At 37.5% G+C, this 19800-nt stretch overlaps 4 protein-coding genes across 4 annotated transcripts; 1 reads left to right on the forward strand and 3 right to left on the reverse strand.

Annotated features, from left to right (window-relative positions):
- Nucleotides 1-64: 64 nt before the first annotated feature.
- Nucleotides 65-12341, reverse strand: LOC144631829 (histamine H2 receptor-like). Its single transcript, XM_078490402.1, has 2 exons — nt 12151-12341; nt 65-2542 (listed from the first exon to the last, which is right to left on the reverse strand). The coding sequence occupies exon 2, from the start codon at nt 2381-2383 to the stop codon at nt 1421-1423; it is 963 nt and encodes a 320-aa protein (XP_078346528.1). The 5' UTR covers nt 2384-2542; nt 12151-12341; the 3' UTR covers nt 65-1420.
- LOC144631804 (histamine H2 receptor-like) lies at nt 2538-10291 on the reverse strand. The gene is made up of 2 exons (XM_078490368.1): nt 7970-10291; nt 2538-2856 (listed from the first exon to the last, which is right to left on the reverse strand). Exon 1 carries the CDS (start codon nt 10242-10244, stop codon nt 9210-9212), a length of 1035 nt encoding a protein of 344 aa, XP_078346494.1. The 5' UTR covers nt 10245-10291; the 3' UTR covers nt 2538-2856; nt 7970-9209.
- On the forward strand, nt 5667-7533 carry LOC144632868 (5-hydroxytryptamine receptor 4-like). The gene has a single exon (XM_078491621.1). The coding sequence runs from the start codon at nt 5995-5997 to the stop codon at nt 7054-7056; it is 1062 nt and encodes a 353-aa protein (XP_078347747.1). The 5' UTR covers nt 5667-5994; the 3' UTR covers nt 7057-7533.
- A 3924-nt stretch (nt 12342-16265) lies between the features above and the next one.
- Nucleotides 16266-18018, reverse strand: LOC144632983 (histamine H2 receptor-like). Its single transcript, XM_078491740.1, has one exon. It carries the CDS (start codon nt 17772-17774, stop codon nt 16794-16796), a length of 981 nt encoding a protein of 326 aa, XP_078347866.1. The 5' UTR covers nt 17775-18018; the 3' UTR covers nt 16266-16793.
- Between the last annotated feature and the right edge of the window lie 1782 nt (nt 18019-19800).

Consider the following 19800-nt stretch of genomic DNA (forward strand, 5'->3'; position numbering starts at 1 on the left):
GAGGTCCGTATTGGGAAAAACTGTACCCTCGGTCTTGTACGGACCTCCCGGCCGGCAAATAACATATATTTCACGACCCTCGGGGCCCTTGAACAGTCAAATTTAAAATCTGCTAATAGAAATAAAACATTTTGCGACAAGCTATCATTTTTGACAAAAATGAATTTCATAGATTGCCGGTATATTTTTATAACTGGTTATTTGTGAACAAACTCAACTTGGGTAGTTTGAAATTGCTTTAGAGCTAAAACTCGTTATCTTAATACCATCAGGCTGCTTAGGAAGGGGGGGGGGGGGAATTAATACATTTTTAAAAACTCTCATGCCTACCTTGATGTTAAAGCCTGAGATAACAACAAAGCTTGCTGAATGCATGTTGTTGTCTTGATTTGAGACATTCATGAATCAATTTGAATCATAAAAACGTAGTTTCCTGTGCTAAGCTTGTAAAGCACGCCTTGAATTGGTAAAATCTTCCGTGCTTTAAAATCAGTTATCATTCTAACCTTTTTTTCTTCTTTTTGATTGGTTTAGAGACCTGGTTATCCGCATTTATGCACTGTTTTTAGCTGTAAATATATTCATGTATAGTTTATTTATTTTCCGTGAGCATGAAAACAAAATTATCGCACATGGTATATATTTTTTTTAAAACAGCGCACATAAGTCGAATGATAATCAATTATTGATTACGGATATATCGCAAATATCGTGATTTGTCAACGTCTCACACATCAAATATCTGCCTCCACTTTCGTCATTGACAGTAAATTGATTGCTCGCGGTTGACAAATCACGATATTTTGCCCAACGTCGTTGGATAATTGCTAATTATTGAATGCAAACTTTCGTGATCAATTTTTCAGTTTTTGAAATAAAACAAAATTGTTTGAAAACCTTATTCTATATTTGCCACTGACTGTTTACTAAATTTCGATTTAATGTTTACGTGCCCTAATTTGTGCAATAGTAATAGAGGTTATTGAATTGGCTCTTGCCTTACGTAAATTGTTACAGACCAAGATAATAAATATTAGCTAGTAAATTCGAGTGGCGATCCTTTTTCTCTTTAATACAATGCCGTTTTAATGCCTCTGAGTTTTGTTTTTTTAGAAATACATTCTGCGTATACAGATTTTTTTGTATCTACTTTCAGTATTTAAAATGTACTTATGCTGCAAGCGAAAAGCGGAAAAAAGCGTTTACTTTCTTTCATTAGCGTGCTTTCTGCATATATTTTTATTTATATTTGATGAAGATGCGATAATTCACTCGTGCTTGTTTTCACAATAACATTAACCGTGCTTCTTTCGATTTTGGCTTTAATTCTTTTCGTGGAGTGAAAATATATTTTCTTCATTGAATTTTGACTAATAGGTTTTTAACTAGTGAATATAGTTTTTGCAACAAATGCTGAATGCTATTTGCCGCATTTAAGCAGTCGTTTGGCGGCTTGTCGAAAATCCGCCCTGTAAAATGAATATATGAATGGATTTACACACGACTGCAGAAGGAGAAAAAACATTGACAGTTTCACCAAAAGTGGTGTGACTAGGTCAGCTCGTCCAAACACATAGGCAAAGTTGTAGACGGAACGAGGTATCCATGACAACACAAATACCAAGACAACCGCAGCGCAAGCGATACTTCCTCTTCTTTTCCGTGAGGTTTCGGCTCGCGTTTCCTCGCAAGAAATTTCTTGATTTACAGAGCTAATTTCCCTCAAGGGAAACGTTTTTCGTCTCTGCGTTTGAATGGCACGAACGATCATGACGTTTACAAGAGCCATGATCACTGCCGGTAGCATGACAAGGAGAAAAACTAAAATAACGTTGTAAACTTTGTTGATAGCTTTGGCCTTTTCCTCTGACTGAGTGTGCCACCATATGTTGCGCGCTGTCGCAATAAGGGCAGGAAAAACCCAAGTTAAGATGACCATGCAGGTCACCTTGTTCCTCGTCATTTTACTACTGTACTGTAAAGGACACAGAACAGCCAGGTATCTGTCATACGTGATGGCCAACAAGCTGAAAAACGACGAACTGAAAACCAAGTCTTTAGTCTGTGCTAAGATCCAACACGTGTCGGAAGAGAGGTATGGCTTACACCCCGCGCAAAATGAGGTGTAACCCGGTACTACCATGACTGCCATCAAAATGTCGCTCACTGCCAAGCTGACAAGAAAAATGTTCATGTATTGCTGTCGAAGCTGCTTTGTTGAGAGAAAGATCACACAAGTAAGCGTGTTTCCTGCCAAAATAATCAAAGCTAGGACCCCGTTGACAAACCAGAAGATTTTTTGTAATGTCTCATCACAATATGCTGTTTCGGTGCCAGTTGAGTTGGTATCCATGGAAGTGTCGTTTGACGAGAGATCCTTCATGTTTTATCTGGTTGAAGAGAAGCTTCCGTTGATGTAGTTTAGAAGGTTGATGTAGATATTGACCGTGACTGTGGTTCGAGCTTCTTTTATATTTTCCTTGTTGTATAATTACCAGCTGTGTAGCCTTTGACGTTAGCGGATTTTCTTAATGGCCAATACCTGTCAAAATACATACAAATTCGGATAATTTCCCTTTATTCGGATTTTTAATGAGATATCTACGTCGCCCTAGGGGAGCCAAATCATGGTTATTATCTCATGCACATTGTTCAATAATAAACGAGATTTTTATTCTCCTTTGTACAGAGTTGATCCTAGACGTGGCGGATCTGTGTATCCCCCCTTTTGCTATTGTTCCAAGCTGAAGTTAATCTTGTTTGTTAGGAAACCCCAGAGAATTGCTTGCCTGCGTAGGTAGTTGTTTGGCCTTCAGAAATGCGCACGCTAGCTAGCAAACTCTTTAAGGGAATTCCCTAAAAAATAGAGCAATTTTAGATTTTGTTATGGATTTACCCAAAGAAACCATACAGACAGACCCACTGAAAAGCTCAGTAAACCACGAATTTCTTTTCGTCGTGTTGCGTGAATTCCTTTTTAGTTTGTATACCTCATGTTAAACTGACTAATTTCCCTGCTGTGTTCGGACGCCAGATTTGACTGGGCAATTCAATAACTGAAATTTATATTGGACTTTTATTTAAACGAAGGAAAAATTATTTTCTTAATATTGGTCACGCGAAAAGAACTGTTTGAAACTGATTTATAGTTATGGAAATCAGCAATCATTGTTGCGTTGAAATAAATGGCGTTCTAGAAAATACGTTTCATTGGCGCTTTTTTTTTTGTACGCTGAAAGATACAGGTTGCTTATCTTATAAGCGTCAAAAAAATCACCTACTGACTTTCCCGTAATGAGAATTAACGTCTTCATGGCATGGAACTAAATTACCAAATGAGAACCAATATATCATTCAAAACAAAGGTCAAGGATAATCTTTTTACATATTCTTGCCTGCAGGAATAAAACCTTATGGTAATTTTTGCCCCTGAAAGGTCAAAGCGGTGAAATACACTTAATCCTTTGTGATTTCTTGGCTGTAAATAGATCATACATTTTTTGTATCTGTTTCGATACCCGTCTCATTTTGTCATTCTAGAAAAGAAACCGTTTTCGAGGGTAAACTGTCATTCAGTTTCGGCTTGTCTATTTAAAAATCGATTTCTGCTTGAAGTTCATACATAGAGATTTATTTCAGTTTTTATTATATTCTGGCCAAGAACTTCTAGAGATTTCTAGAAATTTCTAGAGCCGTGTTTTCCCATAAATATTGCTCAACATGTACAACTAAATAAAACTTCTGCTATCCAGAGAAAGCGTTTTTATTTTTAGTTTTTGACGCAAAAATAAAGATGAAAATGACAGGCTAAATTGTCCTGACAATTGTGCATTGTGGACTTTACCGTGCGTCAGATCGGAATTACGATTAATATTTACTCACAGGAAAAGAAGTCTAATTTTGGAATTCATGAACTGCATTCGATCTTTTAAGCTCTTTAACATTAACTTTGGGATATATTTACTCACCTAAAATAAAGCCCGTGGGTGTTTTTGCAATTTTGAAATTCGTGTTAACGAGTTAACTCTTTGAAGTTTCTTGAAGTAGTCTCACTGACTATAACGAATCTGAGCTACTCTTTATATTTTTTCGCGGTTGCTTAGGACTGAGCCAAGTCTGAGTGCAAGAAATCTACTAAAACGTCCTCTTTCCTGATGATAAAAAGGCATATTTGCTTAAGAATGATAAACAAGAACAGTTGAATAGATGGTTGACAGGAAAACGTAGCCGAAACAGGAAATTATAAACGCCGCTAATTGGACATGACGTTAGTAATGTTTTGATTTGAATCAATGGAGGTGGCACAACTTGAAAACGGAATTTGTTGCGTGGGCTCCGGTCTTAAACATAATTTGGTTATTTAAATTAAAATATCACGTTTTCAAAGAGTTGTTTCTTAATTCTGTCACGACATTGTACAAAGCACAACAAAGAAATTGAACGCCCGATTCAGCAACTCTACGATTCAGTTCTGACGAAATTTGTCGAGTTTGGCATTAAGGTTTGAATAATTATTGTGCAGTTTTTAATATTGAAATAAAATTAAGAAACAAGGATTTCTTTTTGAACAAATAATTCTATTTTCGTTCTAATTATACACGCTAAAAACTCCAAGGAAGCATTCTGTATGATAGCGAGATAAGTGCTTTATTTTTTTTGCCACGATAAGTTATTAAATAAAATTCTGTATTTTGAAAGCGTAAATGACGTCATTCGTTCTTTTATTAAAGTCAACTGAATGTGTGTAAGTAAGTGGAAATATTGAAAAAAGATGACAGAAACTCAACATGAAATTGTACAATGTGCGCTTTGATGACGTCTGATGTGAAAGGTTTTTTACATTTCTAAGTATTACCTTTTATAGTACTCGATGAAAACGGGTTTATAGTTCAAATATGATTTTTAAACGTAAATAAGAATTCTCGATCGCCACAAGGTCTGAATTTAAAGCAAACGAAGCTTTCGATCCTCTATATCTCACCTTGAGACGAGAATTACTATTATTAAAATCAACCAAAGGTCAAGAATAAATATACATAGTCGTAAACTGAGGCTGTATTTTGACTCTTGCTAATTCCTAGAAAAATTATCCTTCAGATTGTTCCATGGCAGGGCCGTAACCAGACCTTTGCCATGGACGAGGCAAGATCTTGCTAGTGGGTTCTGGGGGCATGCCCTCCAGAAAATTTTGAAATCTAGAAGCTATAAATCTCTTTTAGAGACATTTTTCATGCAGTATTTTTTGATAAAAATCAATCTTGTTCAAATGAAGATTGATTTTTGGGTAAAAACTTAGACGAGGCAAGTGCCTCGTCTTGCCTCTTGCTTGTTACGGCCCTTCATGGAATTGCAATTTTTGTTTTTATTTCGATCAGTCTTTAAGCAGCTAGACCACATTGAAATTTTGGTAGCCTTCAAATTCAAAATGTTATAAGCTGCTGATGTTAAAACAGGTCTAAAACAGGTGTTGAAACAAGTATAACACAGTAATTTTTGGCGATGACAAATTTTGGCGGGAGGAAACCTCGACAAGAAGCACGTATTCCTTATTATATTATTATATCTTATCGCTGTTTCTATTTCTGAACAACAAATATCTTAATTTTGCAGCCTTAAGTTTGGAATAGGCCTAATAATTGATGCTATTACTTTCGGCCAATGAAAAGTTGGATCACTTGGGATTGACCGACGTCACCGTCACGTGATCATCGATCTCAACTGAAGTGATTGATGTTTTCAGCAATACAATAAAACGTTTAAGCAATACTATGACGAAAACGCATCTAAAACGTCAATAAAACGACCAATCATGGCTTACGTTTTGAAAATATTACGTTAGGCTGTGATTACTTAAAAATGTTCAGAACATTTATTTCAAAACTAACATCTTCAATGTATGTAATAAGCAGTGCGGTATTAAATAGTCACTGAAATCTGGTGAAAACGTACAATTGATGACCGTCAATAACTTCATGCGATAATACGGTATTGAAAATGGAAAAAGTGTGGATTAATGACACCAAGTTGGCAAATCTCGTTGACTTTGGCGAAGATGATTCAAACACAAAGACAGATGGTCACTGCATCAGGACAATCGAACTCGCTTTTTGGATCTTGTATTCTTTAGTCGGAATCACGATTTTTATTGGAAATAGCTTCACTTGTATCGTTTTTCTAACATCGAAACGCCTTCGAAAGAACTTTATGAATGTTTTCCTGGTCAGCTTAGCGTTCTGGGACGTCCTAATGGCGATTTTTGTTGTTCCTTTTTATGCTACATACTGTAGCCGCGGTTGCAAATATTCCCTTACTAAATACTGTTGGCTGTTTAGAAAAGCAAAAGATTGTGTTCTTATTGCGGTGACTTTTAACATCTGTGCAATCACATACGACCGGTATTTAGCAGTGGTTCAACCGCTTCACTATGGCGCGAAAATGACCAAGCGGCGTGTCACCGCTATTTTGGCCGGAGTTTGGACGCTGCCCGCTGTGGTGGCGGGAATCAGGAGCGCTTGGCATCACACAAAGAAAAACGATGACTTGCGTTACGCCAACAAACTGTACGACACTATACTGGTGGTAGTTTTCGTCATGTTTGCGATTTTTGTGCTGTTAGTTGTAAACGTGAAGATTATGAGAGCTATTAAGAAGCACAACGAAAGAGAACTCACTGAGCAAAGTAGAAGAACGGCTTGGAAATCCCGTATGGAGAAAACCAAGCGAAGAAAGGGCACAAGGGCCTGTATCTTAGTGGTCTTTGTTTTTATGATTTGCTGGCTTCCGAGGATTGTCTATAACTTTAGCTATATAATCAAACCTCCTGGATTAGCTAGCCCTTTGTTTCTTAGGCTTGCTTTCTTTTGCCTTTTCTTGCAGTCTTCTGCAAATCCTTTTATTTACTCATTCTACAGATCTGAGTTTAGGAGAGCGGCCTTGAGGCTTGTAAGATGGCGCAAATCCGGAAGTAGGATTTACCCATTTGCCGAATTACAACTAAGTAAATCCAAAGAAACAAATGACCTCGCTCAATCCGAGGCTGAGTTAACGAAAATGTGACGTTGAATTCATCGATTTAGAGAAGCGCCATAAATTTTACAGTCTGTGCTTATAGTGTTTTTTTTTTTTTCAGAAAAACAAATGTGAATTTGCAATGTAAATGTTTTGTCAAAAGGTTAACATTTAAAAGCATGCAAAATGTGACAGATATTTGTTGAAATATTTCATACAGTGAATGAATGATGTATGTATATGTCAGTAATAAATAACGGACTAATCTTTACAAAATCGCTTGCATGTGTTGTTGTTTTAACATTTTCACAAAATTAAAGGAAGCCTCTCTTTCAGTATTTTAAAGGGGCCAACTGTCAACTAGTATACAGGGCTCCTCCGTAAAATATATATTTAATGCATTTAATGGATGGATGAAAGATTAAAAGTGATCCCCCATTTTTTTTCTCTTTTCTCTTTTGTTTTTTTGCTTTTTGGCACGGTCAACCGATGCTACCACCCTCTCCTATCTATTTTCTGTCAAAATTAGCTTTAAAATTTTCAAAGCAATGTGTTCCTTAGTCAAGTTCCCTTTTGACGAGAATACAAATCACCCTCGAGATATGTAAACTGAGAAGAACTCTATATATAGATTACCTGCTATTCTTAAAGAGTTTTCCAGAGAAAATGTGGATTTTTAATGTGAATGTTCTGCCAAAGAGTTAAAATTAAACAGAGCTTGCATTGCAAAACATGACAAATATTTGTCGACATGGCGGCAATCTATGAATGTTTGTACATATATTTACAAAGAAGTAAGAAAATGATCTTGACGAAATAGCTTGTGTTCTCGTTTTAACTTTTTCGCAGAAGAAAGCCTTAATTCGTGATCAAGGGTTTTTATTAAATGTAGCCACGTATTAACTCCGTATGTTTAATTAACGGATGGGTGAAGGTGAAAAAATTCACTGAAACACAATACCTTTTTTGGCACGATCCTGGCCTGTTTGTTGCTTTTCAGAATCAACTTTAAAATTTTCACGGCAATATGCTCCTTAACCAAGTTTCTACTGGATGAGAAATAAGCTAAATGACCATCGGTGGTATAAAGCCAATTTGCAACTGACAGGTTGACACTGATGCGAGAGAGTTCTTAACTGCGGGGGTTTTTTGTTTATCTCCTTCCCGCGCGGTCCAGATGTTGAGTGAACTAAATCGCGCAATCTGATTGGTGAATCGAACGCTCCAGGTTATTTCATCTGGACCGCTCGCTCACACAGGCTATTTTTGGGCAGCCTTTTTCCTTGTTTCTTTTTATTTTATTTTAACCACAAAATAACTCGGTCAATGCGTCCACTTTTAGACCTCACGCTCGCTCAATATCAGTCATTTTTCCCAACTGCATAACCGGTGGTTAATGGGTTTTGGCCGGTTTTGGTTGGCATTTATTCATCCGCGAAATTAATGCCTGTTTGAAGTTTTCCGGAGCGGAAGAGAACAAAAACAAGTAAACAAATAATGCTGTACGAGATGGCATAAATGTATCAAATAGGTTGTGCCGGCGAAGACAACTGAAAATTTTTTCAAATGCCCATTTATGAGTTCACCAAGTGTTTTATATCTAAAACGTGATGGTTAATTTCTTACTGTGTTAAAACAGAATTGAACGAGCTTAGTCAATTTCACCTGCCATCTGTATTTACATACGATTATGGAAATGCCTGACTTTTGCTATGGGTATTAGTTAAGAGAAAGAAAGCTGTCAAAATATAATTTAAAAACAATATTTCTTTTTGATCACGAAAACGTTTTAATGCACTCTATTTATTTACTCCTGGTCGGTTTTGTGGACCCGTATGTAAGATTTAACGCTTCGTTTAGCCATAGAACTTGCTGGAAGACATTATTTTGGAGTTTGGTTGCTTTAATAAAAAGATTCAGTGCCCTATTGTTGGGTGGTTATTTGGTTTATGAATAATACAAAATTTGTCAGTATAACTAACATGGCTCATAAAATACGTCCTAACTAGCAAAAGCTTATCTTTGCCTCAGTAAAGAAAAAATAAAGGTCCTATCTGTTAAAAATACATTAAATGATGTTTTTTGGTGTAGGCTTAAATAAAGCGTAGCTATTGCCTCGTTTATTTCATTTGAACCCTTTCAAAGGAAAAGCCGATGAAAATTAAAGTATATGATATAAGGCAGCGCAAAAAATTAAAATTCTATTTTTGCACAGTTTTGTACGAGGTCAGAAGAATATTTGGCTTGGCGTGGGTTTTCTCCGATCTTTCCACGGTTCCGGCATCAGCTTGGATTTGAGCATTTTCTGAAAGAAAGGACAAAGTTCGAAGAGCCGATAACATTGACTCTGCTCTCTCGACGACAAGATGACATCTTAATAAACGATATGCCGCTCGTCTGAACTCCGATCTGTAAAACCAATAAATCAACGGATTAACCGCGGATTGCACAAATAAAAACAGGAAGCATATTCGGAAGAACAACGGACTTGCCAGCCCCGGGGGTTCAACAATAAAACTGAAATTGTAAACAGCGCGCGGAAGCCAGCAAATTACAAACACGAGAACTACTGTAACACATGCAATGGTCCCTTTGCGTCCCTGAGACGACATTACCGTTACATTGTTTTGTAAGTCGCGTTTTTCTCGTTCAGCTTGTTTTCTTATCGCTCTCAAAATCTTCAAATTTGTTCTCAGCATTAGAACAACCAGTAAAACAACAAAACCGAGCACAATTATGCTGTCGTAGAGTTTATTTGCAAAGCGAGGGTCTGCTCCACTGTGTTGCCAAAAGTTGCGAATTCCCGCCAAAATCATCGGCAAACACCACACGACAGCTAGCATGGCGGTAACTCTTTTCGAAGTTATTTTGGAGCTGTATTGAAGCGGTTTTAATACTGCAATGTAACGGTCGTAGGTGATGGCGTACAGATTTAGGGTTGTGCCGATTTTGACGCAGTCCTTCGCTCCTCTCATGAGCCAACAGTAACTACGAAAAGAGTACTCGCACCCACGGCCACAGTAAATGGCATAAAATGGAACAACGAGCACGGACATAAGTATGTCCCACACGGCGAGGCTGACGAGAAGGACATTCATCTTGCTTTGGCGAAGTTTCTCGGTGGTCAAAAACACAACACATGCGAAAAGATTACCAGTGAAGATTACAACGCCAATAACGCCGTATAAAATGAAAAACAAGGTTTCTGTTGACGTATCGCAGGTGGTGTTTCCCATGTGTACTGTGTTGTGCCAACGCTGTTTTTTTCTCAGTTCGGTGTAATGCGGAAAATATCACAAATACGCGCGAGGTGTTGCTAAGGAGCTTGTCTTCCTTCGCCAAAAAGGTGAAGAAACTACCCGCAAAGGTCGCGCAAAACACTTGAAGGTTTTTCACCGCCTTCTTGATGTTGGATTCTGCCAAAACACACAGTAATTGTCCTACAGTTTTGAATTAATCATGTCATGTCGAACACTTCTGAGACATCTTCTGTTCTCACACAAAGCCAGTTTGACATTAGTACTTGTGACAAGTTTGTCACCAGCCTTCATAAATACTAAACGTACGCATTTATCAATGACAACCTAATGGATCAAACTTACATCTTTGAAATAAAATTATAAAAATAAAAGTAACTGTGGTTTTATTCGAACAATTAATCTTCCTTTTTTCTGAGCTTAACTTTTGTAAATATAAGTCAATCGTTTGTTTAACATATGTTATCAACTGAGGACATCAAAACCAAGGATTAATAAATAGAAAATCGTTATGAGTCTCTCTACCTTTCATTAAGTTTTCATTGGCTTGTCTGTGTACACATTGCTTTCAAGTCACTTTCCTGTATTGTGAAATCATTTTATTTGACCTAAGTCCTAATATACATATTGCCTCTTTGGAGGGACAACATTTTGCTCCGAAAAACACGCACAGTTGTGCAGGATTCTGATAAAAAATTTAGACAGGTTTTTGGAGTTCTTTGTCAATCTAATTCATTCTAAAGGTCGTTTCAGTTCTGTTGTCGTGTAATTTTTTTACGAATAAATTGACAGCCATAAAGTGAAAAATATGAAGAAGTACGGACGGCTTGCGTCTGCAAAAAACTGAGTTATGCCACGTCTCACTCACTCTCGCATGTTCTCAGCGAAAAACAGTTGCTTTTTGTCAATATTTTGTGCATGAGGCAAGCGCTCAAACGCGCACGTTTACATAGCGGTTAGACCCATTTTGCACAAATGTAGGTTTGAGTCACGAAGTCCATAACTAATTTATCTTTTTTAAGAGACGAATATGCCCAGGTCACGTTTAGGTGGCAATTTATATAGAGAAGAATTATTAAGTGCTCATGTAACATGAATAATGACCATAGTTTATCCGACAGCTTAATTATCCAATGTGTGATGATGCATATGCACAACTTTTATACATGCGACCTGAAAGGCAGCTGAAACATTCAAATGTTTTTTTTTTTCTGGCAAAATGTCATATTCCTTATTCTAAAAAAACTTATTTAATCCATTGGTATCTGTTGAAGTATCTTTTCTTAAATAAAAAAGGTTAAAAATTATGATCATACTTCTTCTAAAATTGTCTTGACGCAAGTCTGATGTATATTTCGCGGGATTTTCAATATCAGTTGTTTTTACCGACTGTATTTAGTTTCAGTTCACCTTATGTGATGTGATGGATAAGATTTTAACTCTGACGTTTGATCATGAAAACGAAACCGCTTCCATAACCATTCGAATGGAAGCTCTTGAGCAGTACTTTCATGTGGTCAGTCTTAATTTATACGTTCATGTGGTGCGGTTAATTATGTTGCACAAAGAGGTTTTAACTTTTAATCCTCTTGAGCCTTTAAAATCTATTGAGCAGTACTTTTATGTTCTTTCTATGCTGTACAAGGTGGCTTTATACTTAACTTAAGCATGGTGCCTTTTTCTCTTTAGTATGTGGTTTAAAATCAAGAGAAGCGTATAATATAACCGTTAATTTCGTTTGAACTGTGTATTTTTCAAGGGGGGCCAGTTTTACGTAATTCGAGCTTAATATAAAGGACATTTATGGTTGCTAAACTTTAATTTTTTTCATGTTTTCCAAACTTTGCTAACACAAAATTGATTCTTAACAAAATATAAATCTCACCTTGAATGGCACTTCTCTGAACAGTTAATCCTTTGGAAACACTTTCTTATCTCTCAATACGTGAGGTGCTTAGCTTTTAAAACTCGTGTTGACCATAAGGATCCAGATGTTTTCTTGGGTTCCTTGGGTAACCAATCAAATGGTGAAACGGTTCGAACTCATTTTCTAATATAGTGTTTTAGTATGACGTCTTCGAAATGCCGAAATGTAAACTAATTAGCCTAAAAAGCCTCTCTCTTAATATGTTTCCGATATAAGTTATGGTCATGTTCATAAAAAGTTTGTTATTCAAAACCACTTTGAATAATTTACAAATACGTGCGGTTTGAGTTCACTTTTATTAATAGAACATTTAATTTTTTTAGTAACTACAAAAATATTTCGGGACAGTTAGCTGTATTTTGGAGAACTTCTTACTTAGACTTCTACGAGGGTCTGGATGAGGTTTTTATTTAACAATTAGACTACGAGCCCAAGTTTTCTATGAGCAATTATAGTTCACCACTAAATTTTCTCCGATTCTGATTGGTTTAAATTGAACACGTGACGCGATAGTGCCCGCGCGCCGGAGGGCACTATCAGCCCATAGTGCCCTCCCGTGAAAAATGCCCGGATCGATAGTGCCCGCCCGAGCGCACCCGTGCCATTTTTTGTAAACAAACGTGCCTGCAGACAAAAAAACCCAACCAAATTCACTGCATTTGGTGAGTTTCTCGTCTGGTTTTGTTTCGTTTGTCAAATGTCGGCTTTCAATTGAGTTTTTTACCCCCAAAAGTAAAAATTATTCACGATGCTTGTTTTTGTATGTGCGCGCGGAAGATAATTTAGTGGTGAACAATAAAGACAATAGAGTGTTTCTGTCTCGGAACTATCGGTCTGATATTTGCCCCTTGGAAATTTGATGTTCTTAAAACTAGCATATTTGCCCTCGAAGCTTCGCTTCTCGGGCTAATATTTGTTTTACATACATACATACATACATACATACATAAAACTTTATTTATCAGCCGTTAGCATAACCACACTGACCTACTATCGGTAATCGCGCAATCTGATTGGCTACACAGGTGCCTACTATCGATCCGTACAAGGCTCTCGGAGCGCGCGCTTAGTTTTCGCATAATTTTATCAATCAAAACCTTCAATAAATCAATTCTAGTGATATTCTGAGTTTAATAGATCGGTCAGTGGGTTATGCTAACACAATTAGACGGCTCGCTCTCGGTTTCTACCGGCTTTTGATAGTTGACTCGGGGCTTCGCTCCTCGCCAACTATCAGCCGATAGAAACCTCGAGCTTGCCGTCTAATTGTTAAATAGTTCCTCGACAGAAACACTCTATTGTTAAAATAGTCAACGAGGCGCAGCCGAGTTGACTATCGCTCATAGAAAACGAGGGCGAGTAGTCTAATTGTTTTAGTAGAAACTCTAACGGATTGCAGTCCAAAACATACATATTGTGCACTTTGAAGACAAAAATCAAGAAAATTTACCGCTTAAAGAGCTACGCGAGCGCGCGACTGTTTTCTATCGGCGAATAGAAATCAGTGGGAGAACCAATCAGATTCACGGATTTCCAATAGAACACAGCTGAGTTTCTACTAATAATTGATAGCTGGGATATGGTCGAAATTGTAACTGTCAACTGGGAAACGAAGCGTTTTTTAACCGATAGCTGAGATCTAAGTACGCAAAATTTATTGATAGCTGAGAAATTGGTTAAATTTTAACTGATGGCTGAGAAATCGCCGAGAGTTTAAGTGATACCACCTGTTGGTATCTTTATTTTACGCATAAATTATACCATCTGAAAACAAATTCCAAGATAATTCAAAATTCCTCTTGTAGATTTCGATGAAACTCCGCAGAGCTGAAGGCAAACACCCAAGGTATACGTAGCCTGGAGGATCTCGAGAGAAAATGCGGTTAAGGGCTGAAATTCGATTCAGAGCAAAAACCTGTGTGACGTCATGGTCACGTGATATTCATTCCGATCTCCCAAAAATTTATATCATATTGTAGTTCAGTCTATGTGTAATCCATGTGATATAGTAGATATGTCATTGACATCAATCCCTTTAAGTATGAGGGTTTCAAAGTTGTTAGGTATCGCTAGAAAAAAAACTGGGTCGAGCCACCTTAATTCGAAATGTTCTTTCTGCAAATGTCCAGTTAATGAGACCACGTTTACATAGGAGGAAACTTTGCCTGATTTGAAACGAATCGGGAACATTTCGCTGCATTAATATTCGTTGCGCCGTTTTCACAATTGTGGACGAATCCGGCGCTGCTATTATACTTAAAAGGCTTTGTCACGGTTTTTACGAGACTTTTGAGCAGCCAAAATTTATATTTTTCCGCAGGAAACCTAAAAATAATAGTCCATTTTTATTACAAATTGCTATATTAGAGCACTGAAACTGTTAACAAGCGTCTTTGGCTGCGGATGGCTAGGATGGAAATGGGTTGCAACTTGAAAAATTAAAGCTTAACTTTTCAAGTTGTTTCCGCGCGTCTTTAAAAAATCGATATTTATAGCCGTAGCTTGATTTCTATTCGCAAATTAAGGTTATACAGTATCTTCCTTAAGATGTTCAAAGACAGTGTTTTTCATGGGTTAAGTTGCCTACCACTAATTTCAGAGCAATACCGTATTTACTCGAATAAATTTTTCGTCCCTCAAGTGCGGCGCTTATTCGAGGGAGCCGCTTATTTAAAATTTGGACGCCACAAAATTTTTTATCTTTTACAGTAACTGAAAAGAGCGTTTTTTGTTGTCAGTATTCGTCTCTTGCTGTGACATAAGAAGCGCTAGCTATCCTGACAAAGTTTGCAGCGTTCATAACATTTACAGAACTACGTATTGTAAGAATGTTGAATAGAAAAACTAATGAGCAAGAGGTAAATCAATCACTTTGAACTGCAAAACGTCGCTCTTGATGAAAAGAAATGTTGAAGCTTGTTTTAGAGTTGCTTTGTAGTGCCACTTATAGTTAAACGAAATTCATCAAATAAGCGCCGCATCGGGACTGCGGCGCTTACTCGGGGGCGACGCTTATTGACTTTTTTGTCCCAAATGCGGCGCTTATTCGAGGGCGGCGGTTATTCGGGGGCGGCGCTTATTCGAGTAAATACGGTATAGACAAAAAATCTGTGAAATCTCCGTGACGTGCTCATTTAACGACTTCTCCCGGGTGAAGGTTGCAGACATTAGGGTTTTTTCTTTTCATCTTGCAGTTGATACAAGCTCAGTTTCTGATGCCATAGTACTGTGATTGCTTTTGAAACTCCTCCGTGATGCTTTCGGGAATCAGACTAGTTAACAACTATTCACCGAAGTGGAGATGGCTAGTGGTGGATATTTACCGAGCCACGAAGCGGCAAGGTGAATATCCACCACTAGCCACCGACACTGAGGTGAATAGTTAGTATACACTTAAGCAGTGAGGTAATATATCCCAAAAGGATGACTTTTGATCAGGTTATTCTGTTAACGAGTGTAGTTTTCGCGCGCGAGTTGCTCGGAGGTGAATGGCAAAGGATATTCGGAGTTTGAGTAGCCAATCAGCGCGCGCCACTAAAAGCAAATATCCACTTTTCGGAAGTACTTCTTTTTCATCCTTCATCCCAACTTCTGTGTAGTAGTATCTGAATTTGTTCTATACCCATCTTTGGGTGGCATTTGTTGTCTTTCGGGGTTTAAAAGTCGAATACAATTAGTGGAAACGCTTATAAACACCCCTCTGTAACAGACCCAGTGGAATCTGAAAAGGTCACTGGGTTGGCCAATTTCCCACTGGGTCGGCTTATTTGGGCTCGTTCTGTATAGGTTTATTCGACATAAGTCACAACGCACAGTCACTGGGGAAGCACAAAAATAGGCGGGTAAAATCGAAAAATTCGCTGGGTACCGGGGAGACTAAATTTTCACTGGGTAGATGGAAATAATCCACTGGGTCGGGTTTCACTGGGTCTGTTACAGAGGGGTGTTTATAAATTTATTGACTGCCTTAAATGGGCAGTATGACGAGAATTCTTATAAGTTTTTGTGTAAAATATGATTGAATTATGAGGGTGCACTCAGTGATCAACGAAATAACCTTTGAACAACAAAGAAAGGCATATATTTATTCTACAACATGGGTGTGAATAAATGTAATCAATGGTTTATAAGTGATTTTCCCTCATGTAGCACTGTCAAACTTGTTAACGTCGGCCCGACTTTTTCAAAGTTGAGGCCACTACTGCCTATCCGTGCATAGCCAAACCACCTTTTTACAATTTTCCTGACTAGTAAAGTACATTTTAGCAATGTCAGGCCACTATAAGTGGATTTCTAATTAATACCAACACCTTTTGGCATTTTCAAGTACCATTAAATTATGGTGACACTGTCCCTTTATAGGTCGGTGAATCCAGAATGATTTGTGAATCAGGAAACATTTCCTCTAGTGCAATGTCAGGCCACTATTAGTGCTTTTTTCAATTAATACCAACACGTTTATGGCATTTTCAAGTAACGCTAAATCATATGGTGACACCACTGTCCCCGCTTTAAATGTCGGTGAATTCAGAAAGATAAATGAATCCGAAAACATTTCCTCCAGTGCAAACGTCGTTTCAGCAGGTGTTAGCTATTGCTAATTAAATATTGAGATCATTAAGCGACGTAGTGGCGACTCTTCTAGATCCTGTAAATTTACAACAAATTAAGGCAAGCCCAGCTTGCCTGAAATCCGATCTGCAAAACGAATAAATAAACGGGTTGGCAGAAGATTGCATAAATAGCAACAACCATGCAATCTTCACTAAAACATCACTGACTAAATCAGGCCTGCCGAGCACGAAACTAAAATTGACAAAAGCTAATGGCAGCCAGCTAACGAGAAAAACGAACACGACTAAAACGCACGATATTGTTCCCTTCCTGGCTTTTGTTCTTTCAAATCTAGTGTCCTGTTCTGTTCTCGCTTCGCTCACGCTATTTCTTTCTTGGCGCACACGTTGATTTTGCCGTCGTATCGCTTTGATTATCTTTACATTAATCACAAGAATGACAAGAATAGGCAACAAGGCAAAGGCGAAGATCAATGTACTGTTGTAAATCTTGTCTATTTTTCGCGCCTCCTCTTCGGACTCTGTGTGAAGCCATACGTTACGTAAAAGAGCAACAATAGAACTTAAAACCCAGACCCCAACCAAAATAAAGCTGACGGTTCTCTTTGTCATATAGTTGTGGTAGTGTAAAGGACGTAGCACCGCCAGGAATCTGTCAAAAGATATCGCAGCTAAATTAAACACTGTTCCTCCAAAGGCAATGTCTTTTAGTCCAGCCATCAACCAGCAGTGCTTGGACAGATCATATTTGCAGCCGTTACAGAAAACGGCATATCCAGGAACAACAAAAACCGCCATCATAATATCAGCTACTGCCAAGCTAACTAAGAAAATGTTCATGTAGCTTCGTCGAAGCCTTTTCGTTGTGACGAAGACCAGGAAAGTAAAGAGGTTTCCCGCCAATATAACAATGCCCGCGCTGCCATACAGAATCCAGAAAACCATTTCCAAAGTCTCGTTGCAGAGAGGGGTGATTTGAGTTGGTTTACTAGTTTTAACCGCTTCCATTCCGTTCAGAGTAATGACTTTTCGGCTCCTTTTGGCTGAGCGAAGATACTGAATGTGTTCTATCAATTAAGCTAGGTAAATAATGGACTCAGTGGTATTACATGTCAGTGTATAATATCAGAAGACTGCTGAAATATCTCACTTTTTAAGCCAATGAAATGTCCCGATATTCTACTTAATTTTGATGTATGCGTTTGCCTAATTATTGGAGAAAATTACCGCCTTCACATCTTAACTACATCGCCGCCAGATATTTAGATAAAACGATATGGGACATGGTTGAAATGTTACGGTGACAAGAACTTTCCACGGAGAGTAACTGAAGTCAAGTTTAAAAAATTAGGAGTGAGTTGATCGCGTATTTCGGTCGTTCTTCTATGAATTAAATTTAATTTTAGCAATGACTCATAGTGAATCATCAAGAAAAAAGACGGAAATTAATTGCAGCTGGCCACGGAAATGCACTCAGAATTTGCCTTTTTTAACTTTAGACGGGGAAAAAGATAAAAGCCCATATTGTAGTGAGAATGTTTTCCGTCTTGTTTCGGAAGCCTTTTTTTAGCTAATTTTTACTTTTATTAACTAGAATTTGCAATTGCACCAAGAAGTATTTTAGGATGTTAAGTACTTTTTTAAGTTTTTTTTAGTTGTTTTAATGTTTTGCAGACATTGTAATGCGCAGGTGAAAATCTCCTATTTATACTTGCGCAATATAAGTTAATTTTTATTATTATTTTTCATTGTCTTGTAAACGTGGTTTTGACTAAAAAGAAGAGAAAAAGGTGGTACTAAACAGAATAATAATGATGTTATTTAATTTAGATTAAGAAACCCACCGCCGGTGTTTTGTGCTCTTAGAAACTTCGAAAGATAAGTACTGCGAATTTAATCATCTTTGTTTAAAAAGTATTAAATTTAAGCGTGTAGTATGTGTTTTAAGTTTCTTTTCAAAAGGAAACGTTTAACAGTGTTAATTGTAATCTTTATTCATATACGGTACCTGAATAACTTATTTCTTTTCCATATTATTCAAGCTCGTAATGGTCTACAACTTAGCTATGATTATAAACATTTCTTTATAATTTAGAAAGTTTTACTGTATACACGATAATAAACAACGTTTATATCCTTTACTCTTGCATGTGTACTTTGTTGATAAAAATGGAAATACTTCGAAAATTACATAACTCTTGCTCTATTTATAATTAAATGTGATTTTAGATTCTATTTTGTCTAACCTCCAGATGTAAGCATGCACCGTTCCATATCATCCTGTATTTGTCATGTTCTGAAACAGTATCTACAATGATGTTGTGTAATTTTGAAATTGTCTGTCAATAGAGATGGCTATATTCGACCAATAGTGATCAGTATAGTCATCCCTTTTTTGGTTAACAGCATAAGAAGCGCTTGCGTCATGACAAACAAACCTAAGATAAGAGACCTACACATGACGCAAATTCACGCAGTCATTTCACCGCCATAGCCTGGGTGAAACGGACGATTAATTAACTACGGCGACGCTGATGCATGTGTATAGGTGTCAGAACTATCTTCCAGCTTAAAGCGTAAACACTTCGGACCCGGCATTGTTGGATTTAAACTGAGATATGAAAACTTTGCCGTCGCTGTCCACACTCTCCAAACTACGTATTGTATTTGCAGACCATTGCACACTGTTCGTTAAATCTTTTGTTTAACACCGTTCTCGTTGTTATTGCTCTAGGTCTGTGGTGGTTTTCAAGCTCATATCTGCTTCATATGGGTATCGGAGGGGGAGGGGGTTATCTTGGAATAATTGTTTTGCTGTTTGTAAAGTTGTATCGACCTATCATCTTGAAAAGGAGGGATGTGCTTACATTTGGGCTTAGAAGAGCAGTTTTGTTTGAGTTTCTACGGGTAATACTTTATCACCGCACGCGCGCGCAAAGGATACGTTCAACATTTGAAATTAATTATCTTACAACCCATTATCATGTTTCCAAATTATAAAAGACTTCAACAGACCATTTCTCAGTAACCGTCA

Source organism: Oculina patagonica, chromosome 12, assembly GCF_052425735.1.
Source record: "Oculina patagonica isolate OP01 chromosome 12, crgOcupat, whole genome shotgun sequence".
Classification (NCBI taxonomy): domain Eukaryota; kingdom Metazoa; phylum Cnidaria; class Anthozoa; order Scleractinia; family Oculinidae; genus Oculina; species Oculina patagonica.

What these genes read in the sequence shown, in the direction of transcription:
- LOC144632983 (XM_078491740.1), bottom strand. Translation starts at nt 17,774, where the DNA reads ATGGAAGCGGTTAAAACTAGTAAACCAACTCAAATCACCCCTCTCTGC.
- LOC144632868 (XM_078491621.1), top strand. Translation starts at nt 5,995, where the DNA reads ATGGAAAAAGTGTGGATTAATGACACCAAGTTGGCAAATCTCGTTGAC.
- LOC144631829 (XM_078490402.1), bottom strand. Translation starts at nt 2,383, where the DNA reads ATGAAGGATCTCTCGTCAAACGACACTTCCATGGATACCAACTCAACT.
- LOC144631804 (XM_078490368.1), bottom strand. Translation starts at nt 10,244, where the DNA reads ATGGGAAACACCACCTGCGATACGTCAACAGAAACCTTGTTTTTCATT.